Source organism: Perca fluviatilis, chromosome 16, assembly GCF_010015445.1.
Source record: "Perca fluviatilis chromosome 16, GENO_Pfluv_1.0, whole genome shotgun sequence".
NCBI lineage: Eukaryota > Metazoa > Chordata > Actinopteri > Perciformes > Percidae > Perca > Perca fluviatilis.
Genome location: NC_053127.1, coordinates 26,297,116 through 26,311,871, shown reverse-complemented (window position 1 = coordinate 26,311,871; position 14,756 = coordinate 26,297,116). Strand labels below are relative to the sequence as shown.

At 39.0% G+C, this 14,756-nt stretch overlaps 1 protein-coding gene across 2 annotated transcripts in view; it reads left to right on the top strand.

Annotated features, from left to right (window-relative positions):
- gabrb4 (gamma-aminobutyric acid type A receptor subunit beta4) overlaps positions 1 to 14,433 on the top strand; it is a 236,603-nt gene extending 222,170 nt beyond the window's left edge. For both annotated transcript variants that reach the window (XM_039777576.1, XM_039777577.1), the window contains exons 5-10: positions 3,169 to 3,251; positions 7,418 to 7,555; positions 9,504 to 9,656; positions 11,744 to 12,000; positions 13,153 to 13,242; positions 13,537 to 14,433. In XM_039777576.1, coding sequence (XP_039633510.1) covers positions 3,169 to 3,251; positions 7,418 to 7,555; positions 9,504 to 9,656; positions 11,744 to 12,000; positions 13,153 to 13,242; positions 13,537 to 13,890 — 1,075 coding nt within the window. In that variant the 3' untranslated portion in view covers positions 13,891 to 14,433. The remainder of the gene's footprint in view (positions 1 to 3,168; positions 3,252 to 7,417; positions 7,556 to 9,503; positions 9,657 to 11,743; positions 12,001 to 13,152; positions 13,243 to 13,536) is intronic.
- Positions 14,434 to 14,756: the final 323 nt, after the last annotated feature.

Below are 14,756 nucleotides of genomic sequence, written 5' to 3'. Positions count from 1 at the left end.
TGCGCCTTTTAATTGTGAATTAAAAGTTTACTTCCTCAGACTCTGCGCCTGCTAGAAAGCTCTTGGTTTTAGTTTCTTTTGCATTGTTATGATATTAAAGTTACATTTGCAAAAAAAACTATTCTCAAACTCTATAATTTGTATTCGTCTCATACCTCTTATTGAAAGTGACAAAACAATACAACCTTTCTAACACTGCATATCATGTTGAAATCTACAAAGTAAAGGGACTGCTGAGTGTGGGACTGCAGTGCCTGCTCAGGTCTGAGGCTGCTGCTGACCATCTCTGGTGGGACTGTAAGTTGCTGACCTACATCTGCTGACATATCCAAATCCCAGGCCCTCACTGTGAGCCATCCCAACTTGTGCCTACTCAATGAGGATTCTCCCCTGACTTGTTAACTGTCACATATAAAGTCAATTTTATTCGTCCTGTATTTTTTTTTTCTTCTCTTTGCGGAGAAATCCATTACTCCGAGCTGCTGCTGCTACTGCCAGGGTTTCACTGCTTCACTGTGCTACCAGGGGTATTGCCTTTTAAGAACAGTAACTGTGTCTTGACAGGATATGTCTTCCTGTTTATGATCACGGAGGACTCAGGAACGCACTACAGCTTTAGGTTTCAGGCAGTTTCTCCATTTTTATTTTTTCACTGCATACAATAAGATGCAACTTTGGCATACTTTTTGTTGGTGATGTATTTTTGTTACCACTACTTCACTGTTTAGGGCCAAGGCTGTCGTTATTTGTCGTTATACAGTACAGGCCAAAAGTTTGGACACACCTCATTCAATGTGTTTCTTTATTTTCATGACTATTTACATTGTAGAGTCTCACTGAAGGCATCAAAACTATGAATGAACACATATGGAATTATGTACTTAACAAAAGAGTGTGAAATAACTGAAAACATGTCTTATATTTTAGATTACTCAAAGTAGCCACCCTTTGCTTTTTTTGATAGCGCTGCAAACCCTTGGTGTTCTCTCAATGAGCTTCATGAGGTAGTCACCTGAAATGGTTTTCACTTCACAGGAGTGCTTTGTCAGGGTTAATTAGTGGAATTTTTCCCTTATTAATAAAAAAGCAAAGGGTGGCTACTTTGAAGAATCTAAAATATAAGACATGTTTTCAGTTATTTCACACTTTTTTGTTAAGTACATAATTCCATATGTGTTCATTCATAGTTTTGATGCCTTCAGTGAGAATCTACAATGTAAATAGTCATGAAAATAAAAAGGAAACGCATTGAATGTGAAGGTGTGTCCAAACTTTTGGCCTGTACTGTACATAAACTATAAAAATGATAAACTATATATAAAAAAAGAAACTATTCAATTGAATGAATAATTTCTTATTTTCTTTGGTATTTTTGTCATATGCAGATATTCAATGATGATTGCTGGCTAATATCTATATTGATGTTGTCCAATGTCAAGTCTCTTTTTGGTCCTGTGACAAGATGATAAGATATAGTTTAGGCGCAAAGTCTATCAAGACTGAAAATCTGAGCACATCTGCTAGTCGAACGCCGAACGGTGTGTGTGTGTGTGTGTGTGTGTGTGTGTGTGTGTGTGTTTGTTTCATAACTAGTAACTAGCATGCCTTGGGGCCTGTCGTAACTACCTTATGCCACTGAGAAACATTGAAAAGACGTAGCTTTTTTCAAACTCTTTTGCCTGGAAAATAATGATTTCCAAGTGACCTTTCTTATTTATGTAATTAGGCATGATTTGATCTCCTCCCAGTGTGTGTCAATAGTAGCCCTGCTGTACACTCGGAGCAGAGGAGCGCTGTGAGGCAGCAGGGAGGTGCAGTACAGTAGAGCTGAACGGAATGCGCTTCGAGCAGCTTAATGCTTGTGCAGCAGAATGCAGCCCAGTGTCATTGTGAATAATAAATATATACCTGTCACACATTTTGTTTATGTGTTATTTTATTTACCCTTCTGTTGCCTCCTGCTATCATGGACCCGGAGGCCCCACATGCTTGTGTGTTAATCTGGGCCAATCATCTTTAGCAGAACATATTTTGTTTTCCAATTACCCGCCGACAGCACTCTGTTCACCTCACCATGACCAATTTAGAAACCCTGTGTTCAAGCAATATATTTCCAATGCAAACAGCTTATTATCTACTGTATTAATAATGTTAGGTACTGCAGATGGTTGTGTACATTTGCTTACTGCATCCATGTACAACCACAGACTGTAGCAGCATTGGTGGCTTGGACTTGAGACATTTGATAATGTATCCAAAATGTGAAACGTGCTTTAAAGGGTAAAACTTCATATTATTCTGTACTCTCTGTGTCAGAAGCCACCAGCACGTTCACAGGGGAAAGAGCTGGTGGCTTCTGACACTGAGATGATGAGCTGAAAATTAATTTTTCTAATTCATTTACACAGGAGGGCAGTAAGCGAATGAAAGCTAGTATGATGAACACATTGCAGCTGGTATGAACAGCAGAAATGTAATCACTAAAATGAGCTGCACCGGTAAATATTTCAGTGAAATGCCAAAGACCCCTACATGTGTAATTTGTAGCCAAAGCTGTTTTTTCCTGGGCCACTGGATTTATTGATATTAATAAACTGCTATGCATACACATTTTCTAAAGCTACCTGGAAATGCACATCTTGGAACTACCAATAAATAACGTGCATTGACAAAACCACAGATGCTGAGCAGTTAGTGATCCATATAAAAGTAAATACTTCTCCAGACTACTCACACAAACATAAAGAATAAATCATATTTAAGAGTCTCTGGTAAAGGAGGACAAATACTGTGGAACAATTTTTGATAAAAGAGAGAAATGCTTCAATGCCTCATGTACACAGGCAGAGTCTCCATCTTCCTTGACCCTGAAGCATGAATGTGCTGCACAGTTACATACATTCAAACCCATTAAGATACATGCCAACGATATTGGCTAAATGTCTTTTAACAAACAGCTACAAAATAGTGACTCTGAAAGTGCAACTTGATTAAACGGTGGACAAACTGGTGGTCCATCATGTTGTGCTACATTTTAAAGTTAATCTGTGACATCACCTCCCTCTTATTTGTGGGAAAAACGTTACATACAATTGTCTGTGTTCATGTGCATCCAGATCTTTAGAAAATCTCCTAAGTCTCTGTTCTGTTTCTGTTTGTTTTTCTTAGAATAACCACCACTGCAGCTTGCATGATGGACTTGAGGAGGTACCCTCTTGATGAACAGAACTGCACCCTGGAAATTGAAAGTTGTGAGTATAATTTGACTTTATCTCTCACAAGAAAGACCCTTAACTTACAGCAAGCTTCAGAAGCAATTAGTATGACTGACACATAGGGTTGGGTACCGAAACCCGGTTCCACTATGGAAGCTGTAGGGGGAGCTCTATAGAGAAACCTGCAAAAAGCAAGAAAACAGCAAAGAAATGGCCAAAACTGCATAGTGCCCCTTTAATGTGTCGACTGAAATATTTTCCCTCTGATGCTCCGAAACGGACGTAAAAATATCACACTTTCTCTGTAGTCTACCGTTAGCTAGCTACTGTAAATGTAGGCTACTTTTAAAATGGCATATTTTCCCTCTGGGCTCACCAAAAGGGACGGAAAAGCATATTAACCATTCCCTGCATGTGATCACTAGTAAACGTATTACATCTTTGATGTCATTTTTCAGTTTTTAAAAAATCGGTTTAGGAATCGGAATCGTTTTAAAAGTACCGGTTCGGAATCGTAAAAATCCAAACAATACCCAACCCTACTGCCACACAGCTGTTTGTACTATCTTTAAAAACATCACGCTACCTCTAAAATAAATAATTTAGGGCTGTTATTTGCCAATGTGTGCCATCTGTCAGATGTTTGACCTCTGCAGTTGATGACTGCCTTGCTAAATAGTGAAGAAATCACAGTGCATTGATTACTGTTCCGTCAGTTTGACAGATGGACAGGGCCACTGCTGGATCATTGAGTGGTGAAGGAAAAATGGTAACATAAATATTAGCGACCTTGCATCACCCTCAATATGGTTCTTAACCCCTAGTGTCGTGCAATGTCCGAAAAGCACACACAGACCATCCGCACCATCCACACACATAACTAGCAACTAATATGTAAGTAACAAGCAAGTAATAATTAGTTATGGGTGTCATTTAGCGCCTGATAAATCAGGAATGATTCATTAAGGATGTGGTCAGTTTGTAAATATCCAGATATTGTTCTCAAGTATAGTAACTTATCATTATCTAACGTTGTCCTTAAAGGAATAGTTCAGCATTTTGGGAAATTGCTTTTTTGCAGAGAGTTAGATGAAAACAACAAGACAAGACATCTGTCTGGATTAAACAAACAAGATATGGACAGAGCCAGGCTCGCTGCTTCCCCCTGTTTCCACTCTTTATGCTATGCTAAGCTAACCATCTCCTGGCTTTAGCTTCATATTTTCCGAACAGATTGTTGAGTGGTATTCAATTCAATCTTCTTAATTCTAGCTAATTCTCAAATAAAATTTTGAAATCTCTATTCCTAGAGTTATTCAGGAACTACATGCTTAGCCCTTCTGTTCCTGATTTGTTCTGCACTTTTACCCCGAGAGCCACAGGAGTTATGATCCATTACGGGTTGAGCAGTACTCCCCATGGCTAATAAACTGGCCTTTATGTGTGAAAGTGATGGAGTTGCCCTTTCAGGTCATAATGGGATGAAAAAAAGATATGGAACATTGTGAACTGGTAACTTGACTCTTGAAAGGGAATGTTGTCATCTGCATGTGTACCTGTGAAGTCATCAGGTACGTACATACACATAGGATCAAAATAAGACATAATTGCAGACTTTACATGATATCACAAAATATCCTTTAATTTGATGTTTCATGTCTCTCCCCACACACACACACACACACACACACACCACCCCACACACCCCACCCCAAATGCTTTAATTTAGACAAATCAATATCCAGTTGAGAAATGTACTGGTGGTGTAATTAAATATTGTATTTGCTTGATAATTTTCATTGACCACTCCATCAATCAACCCACTTGGTCAATACGGCAGATATTTGTGGTTTTTGTTGTTCAAGATAAAAGTGCTTAGTGTTTACCTTCGGGAAATCAGTAAGCAATGAAATATGGATATGCCATGAATTAAAGAGTTGCAAAAATATCTGCTGTTTGTGCTCAAGGAACGCTCTGCGCTAGTAGGAGTCATGCACATTTACCATCAGTTTGATTGATTAGGAAAGCAGATGTTTCAATTTCATGGACAATGTCACATTTCCTTACCCTATAACCTCAGAGGGAGATTTAATGGCAATGAATTCTGCTCCCTTAGTTAGTTTAATGCCATCCAGGTCTGGACGTGGGGTAGTAGAATGTGAAATGTTGTAACACTTCCCGGACTGAGAAATTGCTCTGCAGTGAATGCATACTGGCCTATTGACATAAATCTACTGCTGTGGTCACTTTCAATTGCACTGCCAGTTAAGGATGTGTGGGAGCGCCATACCAAGTGACACATGTTAATAAATATTCATGCAGCAGGTAATGCATGCATTGATATAGCTCCATAGTAGCCTGGACAGTGGAGCATGGGATTGCCAGAGGTGGAAAAAGTACTAAAATATTGTACTCAAGTAAAAGTACCAATACTTTGATGAAATATTACTCAAGTAAAAGTGAAATTACCTATCTGAAAAATTACTCAAGTAAAAGTAATACGTAGTTCATTTAAAATGTACTTTAAGTAAAAGTTACTTATTTACATTAAAAAAAACTGTAAAACGGGGCGAGGGGGATCTCTCTCATGTAGTGAAAATAGGACAAGGGGTCATAAATCCAAAGCTATTTTGTTTTTAATTAAAGAAAGATCTATACAAATGTATAAACATCTATACCAATGTAACATGTAATAACAACATAACACATGTCACACATGACCTTTAACACACTTAGAAAGGTATAATGTGCAATTTTAGTTCAGACCATCCCATAAAATGCTTTCAAACAATCAATAGAAAGTGAAAGTACCATACATTGTTAGTTCTGAGGGCCATCCTGCTTTTCTTCACAAACATAAACAACAGTTATAATGCAAATCAAGGCCAAATCACGTGTTTTGACTCCATAAATAGGTTAGACCCATAGACTGTTAATTATATTAATATAAACAGACCCTAATGTTCATAGCCCAGACTAGCAGCTAGCTTCTACACACCTAAGTAGCCTGTATGAGATAATTAGATGTATGTGAATTGATTTAGCCAGTCTCCTACATACGTTGTCCTACGGCAGGGGTGGACATTTCATTTTCCCAAGGGGCCACATGAGAAACAGGGACTGTTGTGGAGGGCCGGACCAATTGGCTAAACTCAATTCTGCTTAATATTAATTTTATGTCAGGCGGCACATTCTCAAACGCCTCTTTTTTCTCTGGGCATATTAGCGCAGCAGAGTCCACCAAATACTCTTTAATAAACTACCAGAGAAGAAGAAACTGAAAAACCAAAGAATGCCCAGGTTTGTTTTTTTTTTACTCCGTAACAGATGGGATTTGTAATGTATTAAAATACAATACTTCACTAAAAACATAATTAATTACATTTTAAAATGCCGATTTTAAAAACGACTTGAAAAATACAAAATACACAACAAAACTACTCAATACAGTAAAATGAGTAAATGTATTTCGTTAGCCTACTTTCCACCTCTGAAGATTGCACACCGAAAGAACAGACCGATTTAAATCTTAGGTAGAAATGTTTTCCACTGAAGGAGTTTTTGTTTTGTTTTAGTGCCGTCTTTGGTGCTGCGTGGTCCTACTGGAGAAAACATTTCTCCTTAAACCCCATCACCTCCACCCGTCTGGCTACAATCCATAATGCATCCTTGGGATTAATGTAATAAAACTGTGATGTCTTGTTGAAAAATGTGTTAACATGATTGACCCATCTTTAGCACTTGGTATGCGTTTTTAAGCCAAAAAATAAAATCCCCATGTACAACATTTTTCGGGAACCAGAGCTTGTGTCCTTTTGGGGAGTTAGCAGCAGAAATTATTTTTAATTTTATTTAGTTTAGTTTTGGAGGTCTTACTGAACAGAATGATGTAAATGAATAGGATGGAGTCGCAGATTCTTGCAATGCAGTGACCTCAAAAAGTCAACATAAAAAGACTGAATATTTTGTGAGGTTGCTTAGCTCTAAATGACTGTAATGAAACATAAAGTAGATTTAAAAAAAAAAATAAGTTGTTGATTTGTCAAAGCGACCTCCACTCATTTATCCAAACTCTTGGAACAGACTTGAAATAGAAACATGGTTATCTTTAATGGCTGTTTCTTCACCACACTTAACACTCCACATTTTTCATTCCCCCTCTCTCTTTTCTCCCCTCTGAATTTGCCCTGACCTTGTCACAGATGGATATACCACAGATGACATCGTATTCTTCTGGCAAGGAGGAGACAGCGCCGTGACGGGCGTTGACAAGTTGGAGTTACCTCAGTTTTCCATTGTAGAACTCCGCTTGGTATCCAGGGAGGTCAGGTTTACTACAGGTAAGGCTGTTATAGAAAATGCTTCTAATTAGGCTGAAAGTGTCCACTGCATACACAAAATGATGCTTACATGCTTTATAAACACCTCTGGATCCGAGTGCTGTGAGTGGGGGCAACAGTAAATATGTCATTGTCACTGGGAATATGATTATATTTGGGTCGTGCAGGAAGATAACTTCCTTTTCAGTGCAGCAGATTGTAGGTGGCCATTTCCACTTATTTATAAAATGTGCACTGACTTGCAAAGACAAAGCAAAGTGCAACTAAAGTACCAAACATTGACTCATGACAGCTACAGCAATTGTTTTCTGACATATTTCATCATTGGTGTCCCTGGAATCAGAACTTCAATTAAGCACAATACGTGTACTGTACAGGAATTGTTGGTACTTGTATACAAGTTTGTGGTGCTTTGCTGAGTATTTCTATTTAGTGCAACTTTCTACTTCAGAGTGACCTTTATTTGGCAGATTTTGTTTCACCACAGAGCCAGGCTAATTGTCTCCCTCTGTTCTCAGTCTTAATGCTAAGCTAAGCTAACTGTCTCTCTGCCTTTAGCTTTATATTTAGTGCACAGCGATGAGTGGTATTGATTTTCTCATTTAACTCTCAGCAAGAGAGTGAATACGTTTATTCCCCAAAATGTCGAACTGTGTTTTTTTTAGAATCTGATTAGTTCTTCCACCACTGGCTGAGACACATTGAGAGGATTACTCCCCAAAATGTTACACAAGAATATCTGGATTTACACTACAGTACAGTGTAACAAAACAGTGCAACACAAACAGTATTTTGGAAAGTAGACTTTGCATTTACTACATTCAGTATGATAGTCTTTGGACATTTGTTTTAGGGTGTGATGATGGCATGCAGAATGCTATTAGTTCTATATTTAAATCTTTGACCTACTTTATAGAGAGTTCAAGAGTGAAAAAGTGATGTGTTAATAATAGAAAATGTGAACCCCAGTTTCCAAAAGACAAAAGTCAAATTCAGGTGTAATTCTCATGTTGGAGTTTAATGGAACCTGTGAACATTTGTCGCCACCATTAATCTCGGATGTACTTGGGTGATCTAAGCCACTTGTCTCAGGTTTGATGAAGTATGTATGCTAAGGTATTGATTCATTAAAAGATTTACAGGAACCTGGAGATGATGAGGTCATTCATCATTGTATGTTCCCCATAGCAAATAGCCTTTTAGATTAAAAACCATCAGGCTTATCTGAAGCCTTTTTTTTTCTTTGGTGACATATTGGAAATAAAACTGTAGACAGAATGCATAGAATGGAATTTAACTGTATTTAGAGCACTTTGTATTGTTTCCAACCTCGTAAATATCTAGTTATAGCTGAAGTGGAGAGATCCTGCCTTGATGTATATATTGCTGTTTGCATCAGCATTGCATTGTTGTGGTTGTTTAAATTAAAGTGCAGTCAAAAGACCAATTAATGTCTTGGCACAAGCGGCTGATATTTCCCTGCAAAACATTCAGTGGAATGAGTTACCACCTCGCAACCACATATATTTCCCTTCCTCTTTTAGTGTAAAGGCATGCGTTGCAATTATGCACCTCTGAAATGTCCTTTTGGTAATGTTTAGAGGACAGAGAAAGTGCAAAAAAAAAAAAAAAAATAGAAGCAGAGCGGTCTCTGTGACAATTCTCAGAGGGATGCTGGAGCTGCCTGCTGAGATAGGGGTTTGCAGAAAAATCTGCCGTGTTTGCGACTTTCTGCCATGTTTAATTGGAATCGAACTTGTCCCTGGAAAGGAATCCATCGCTTTGGGGAAATTAAGTGCTCCATCTGAACAAATGGAGAAATGACTACCCTGCGTGTTGTCAAAGTGCAGACTTTGGAACTCTTAAGTTGCGCCAACGTATTTTTATTTTTTTACCCTGCCCCAGCTCTTTTCTCAAACTATCACTCCATCTTTTCTCCTTATTACAGGTTCATATCCAAGGCTTTCGCTGAGTTTCAGGATTAAGAGGAACATTGGATATTTCATCCTGCAAACATACATGCCCTCCATCTTGATCACCATCCTCTCCTGGGTCTCCTTCTGGATCAATTATGATGCCTCTGCAGCTCGGGTGGCCCTGGGTAAGACACTGCCACTGCTGCATTTATTAAACTTCCAACTGTACCTGTGGAAATCCTGTGATTATCAGCAGAACTAACAGCATGTGGCTGTCTCATGTTCAATGTTGTTGCCTACATTTACTGGCACGTGAAACTATCAACTTTATTCAAATCGAATAGTGCTGTGTAAACACTGACAGTAGACACACTGATGTCCATGATGTCCAAATATGATGTCCTGATGTCCAAATATGGAGTTAGGAGTAACATTTCAATCTGAGAGCACCAATTACGTACATAATATAATACGTTAAATGACCTTAAAGAAGTACACAGAATATCACAATATCAATATCAGTTACCCTCTCACTACTTTTGCTTATGCCATTTAATACATTTACATTACTGTGTATGACAAAGAAGCTCTCAGATCACAGATCACTCATATTTATGACAAAAGATCCCCATGAGTAATTTTACTGCCTAACAAATGTTTAAACAGTGACTATTTACATTGTAGATTCTCACTGAAGGCATCAAAACTATGAATGAACACATATGGAATTATGTACTTAACAAAAAAGTGTGAAATAACTGAAAACATGTCTTATATTTTAGATTCTTCAAAGTAGCCACCCTTTGCTTTTTTATTAATAAGGGAAAAAATTCCACTAATTTGCAGCGCTATCAAAAAAAGCAAAGGGTGGCTACTTTGAGGAATCTAAAATATAAGACATGTTTTCAGTTATTTCACACTTTTTTGTTAAGTACATAATTCCATATGTGTTCATTCATAGTTTTGATGCCTTCAGTGAGAATCTACAATGTAAATAGTCATGAAAATAAAGAAACACATTGAATGAGAAGGTGTGTCCAAACTTTTGGCCTGTACTGTGTATATATATATATATATATATATATATATATATATATATATATGATAGATATTGGGGGCTCTGTAAACAACTTGACTTAAGTTGACAGATAACAATAACATTGTTTTAACCAATTTTCTAAAAGTGTTATTTATGCTACTGTATGTTGAAATATGTGGTCTTCTCCAAATTAAAAGGCTAAGGTAGGAGACTGCACTGTAACAAATTAAGTGCAACTTCTTGCTGTATTTGGTTTAATTGTCAAACAATACAAATATCTAGGGCTAGGGCTGGGACCGAAATACCCCAGTACCGAGTAGTATCGAAACTTCTCCAGTCAAACTTTACCTGCATTCAATCCTCATGGTTCTTATATCTAGAAAAAAAAAAGAGTATTTGTATGGTTTTGCTCGCAGCCAATCACCGCAAGCGTTCTTTGATTTAATACGATGTGTGATTGGCCCACTACCGCAGCAGCTAGTGGATTACTGGTGGTGGCATTTTTCATACCTGAATGCTTCCATTCACATGATGGGTATCGAATGATGCAGAAAAAAGGTATTCTGTTGGTATCTGTTTCACTCACTGTTTTCAATCACTTAACACAGCCCTATGTAGAGCGCCAAATACCTTATGGGCAGTGTGGTGGAATGTAACTAAGTACATTTACTCAAGAACTGTACTTACTGTAAGTAACATTTTGAGGCACTTGTACTTTACTTGAGTATTTCAAATTCCTTCTACTTTATACTTCTACTGCACTACATTTCAGAGGCAAATGCTGTACTTCTTACTGCACTGCATTCATCTGACATCTTATTTACTACAGATTTAGATTCCCCATACATACAATATTATCTAACAAAATATGATGTTGTAGATGAAATAGTATAGTTACAATTAGTTTCCCCTTACTGGCTACAGCATTACAATGCTGCTTATGTGCCATGGCATCAGTAGTATTAATCAAATAATATGGTGTATGATAATATTACATTGGAAGGGGCAATTCTGTTACTTAATGACTACTTTAATTTTTTTAATTTATTTTGCTGGTAATACTTTTGTACTTTTACTTACATATTTAGAATGCAGGACTTTATCTTTTTCAGTGGCAGTATTTTTACTTGTCAGTGTAAATTATAAGGCATGTGAATGTGTGAATGTTTGAAAGGAAATTTCTGTGTCTGACGGGGAATTCTTTGTTTCTGTGTGTGTGCTGCTGTACTGTAGGTGTGACAACGGTGCTTACCATGACAACAATTAACACCCACCTTAGGGAGACTCTCCCAAAGATTCCGTATGTGAAAGCCATCGACGTCTACCTCATGGGCTGTTTTGTGTTTGTGTTCCTGGCCCTGCTCGAATATGCCTTTGTAAATTACGTGTTCTTTGGCCGGGGCCCTGCGCAACAGAAGAAAATCAATGAGAGGCTGAACAAAGCCAACAACGAGCGCACAAGATACGAAGAGAAGCGCCTGAGGGAACAGGTTTGCATCTATATCTCCTACCTCTCTTTTACTCTCTGTGTCAGCCAGAGTTCAAGTACAAAACAGCGATGTTCTGCACATAAGTTTTCTAGCCATAGTCATTGTATCCACAGACACATATGCAGTATTCCCTGAAGTAATCTTCCAGAAGCATACTGATGCCACCACAGCCCAATATGTATTCACCGACCATCATCCATTGCTTCTACCTCAAGCACTGACTGCGTTTTATCGAGCATAGCCCTTTTCATTGAGATAGCAATTCATCTAGCTCAACAGTGCTGTAAACATTCTCATTTCCTATTTAGGTTGTTGTCTATGTTTATGCCGTAGGCTTCATTCATTCTCACTCTGCCGCCTTGTATTTTAACATACATTATTTTCCAGCTAAACTGGACAAAATATCAAAATGAGGCATTTGTAATTTAATTTGGCAAATGCAGATGCTGAAGTGGTCAGACTGAATGAAGCCCACCCTCCCTGTTTTTTTGTGTGTGAAGTACTAAATGCTATGCTTATCCAAGGTTGTTAACTGTTAAAGGTCCCATGGCATGAAAATTTCACTTTCTGAGGTTTTTTAACATTAATATGCGTTCCCCCAGCCTGCCTATGGTCCCCCAGTGGCTAGAAATGGTGATAGGTGTAAACCGAGCCCTGGGTATCCTGCTCTGCCTTTGAGAAAATGAAAGCTCAGATGGGCCGATCTGGAATCTTCTCCTTATGAGGTCATAAGGAGCAAGGTTACCTCCCCTTTCTCTGCTTTGCCCACCCAGAGAATTTGGCCCACCCATGAGAGAGAGACATCATGGCTTTCAAAGAGCAAAGTGGCAGTTGGTCAAGGCTACACCCCCACCCTCAACCTGCCCCCCCCTCTCTCCTCCTCAGACACAGAAATGGCACATTCTAAGGAAAGCTCATTGTGGGACTGGCTCTAGTGGCTGTAATTCTGCACCAAGGCTTAATTTCGGGAAAGAGACTTCAGATACAGTATTAGGGGACCACTAAGGTCTATATAAAAGCATCCAAAGAGCACCATGTCATGGGATCTTTAACTTTATGTCACATGCTTTGTTTAATTTTGAGAAAATGTGCTTATTTGCCAGAATTTATAGCCGTTTTAATGTTCTCTTCATTTTTCTTTCACATTGCAAGGACTCCATTTCCGTGCCGTTTCAAACCAACACCTTCAGGTCATTTACACAGCGAAGAAATCTGTATCTCGAGGAACAAAGAAAAGTTGGGGTACATTTATTTAGAAATCATATCAGCTGTAGGCCAGCCCTCACGGTAAAGTCAGATCATTAAGGCTGTTCAAATTACTTGTGTCACTTTTTTTGTAAGTGAAAAGTCTCTAATAGATATCTGTATAAAGAAGCTATTTCTGTGGCATGCAAGTTCCATATCATCCCTGCATTTTGACAGCTTGGGGGAAGGGTGGGGGGCTTAGATTAAGTTTCATTATTGAGGGAATTTGGGGCTACTTCTCGACATTTCAGCTCTCACTGACTCTCAGTGTCTTTCCCGGTCACCTCGCAGGTGGATGCTTATGGAAACATCCTCCTCACCACACTGGAGATGAACAACGAAGTGATGCCTTCAGACCTGGGAAGCAGCGTCAGTGACTCTCGGAATTCAGTCATGTCCTTCGACAGCTCCGGGGTCCAATTCAGGAAGCCCATGGCGCCCCGAGATGGCTTCAGCCACCACTCGCTAGATCGAAGCGCCATGCGGAGCCGGGCCAACTGTCGGCTACGACGACGCTCCTCCAAGCTCAAGTTGAAGATCCCAAACCTGTCAGATGTTAGCACCATTGACAAATGGTCCCGGGTCATTTTCCCTATCACCTTTGGATTTTTCAACCTAATCTACTGGTTGTACTATGTGAATTGATGTGCATCCAACTAGGAATCATGGGCCATATTTTGAGAGCACATTAAATTGGCTTTGATACAGTTCCAAAATATGTATACACATATACAAGTTGAACATATGTATATGCATATTTATATATATTATATTTATATATACACGTGTGAAATCTGAGGGACCTTTCTGCTGTACAAAGTATTAATAGGATGACTTGAATGTTTAAGAATAATCGTGAGAGAAGAATTTCAAGGCTTTGAGTTTCTTTTTCCTCCTGAAAGAAAGAAAAAAAGAAAGAAACAAACACACACGAGATCCCACCTGGGGTTTTGGAACTAAAGACTGCATGATATTTTTGCTAAAAAAACAAAACAACAACAACAAGAAAAAAGAGAAAGTGAACGCTCTTGAGAGAGAAAAGATGTCTCAGAGTCCCATTGACTTTTTATTGATACTTATTGTAATCAAAAATCCTCTCCTGCAGCTCATAAAATCAGTGGTGGCTCGTCTGTTCAGGCATCAGCTGAGTGAGATCCTTGACACCCCCCACCCAACCGACCCCTCCCCCCTCCCCCCCCCCCCCAACCCACCCTCCCCCACGACCCCGCCCATCGCCCATGGATAACATGCCCGGAAATCTCCGGTTCTACTATGTACAGCAACCTTGTTTGGATTATGTGTTGTTCCTTGGGTTTTTTGAAGTGATATCGTTCTCTTTATCAGACATCAGCTCTGGCCTAATGGGTTCCATTAAAGGGCCGCGTGGATGGGATGACTGACGGCCGCATTCCCGCACAGAGTCAACGCAAACTTGTGTTCCTTTCTCTTCTCATGTTATTTTAAGAAACATGTCCTTGGGGGTGTGTGTGGGGTTGGGGGTGGGGAGGGGA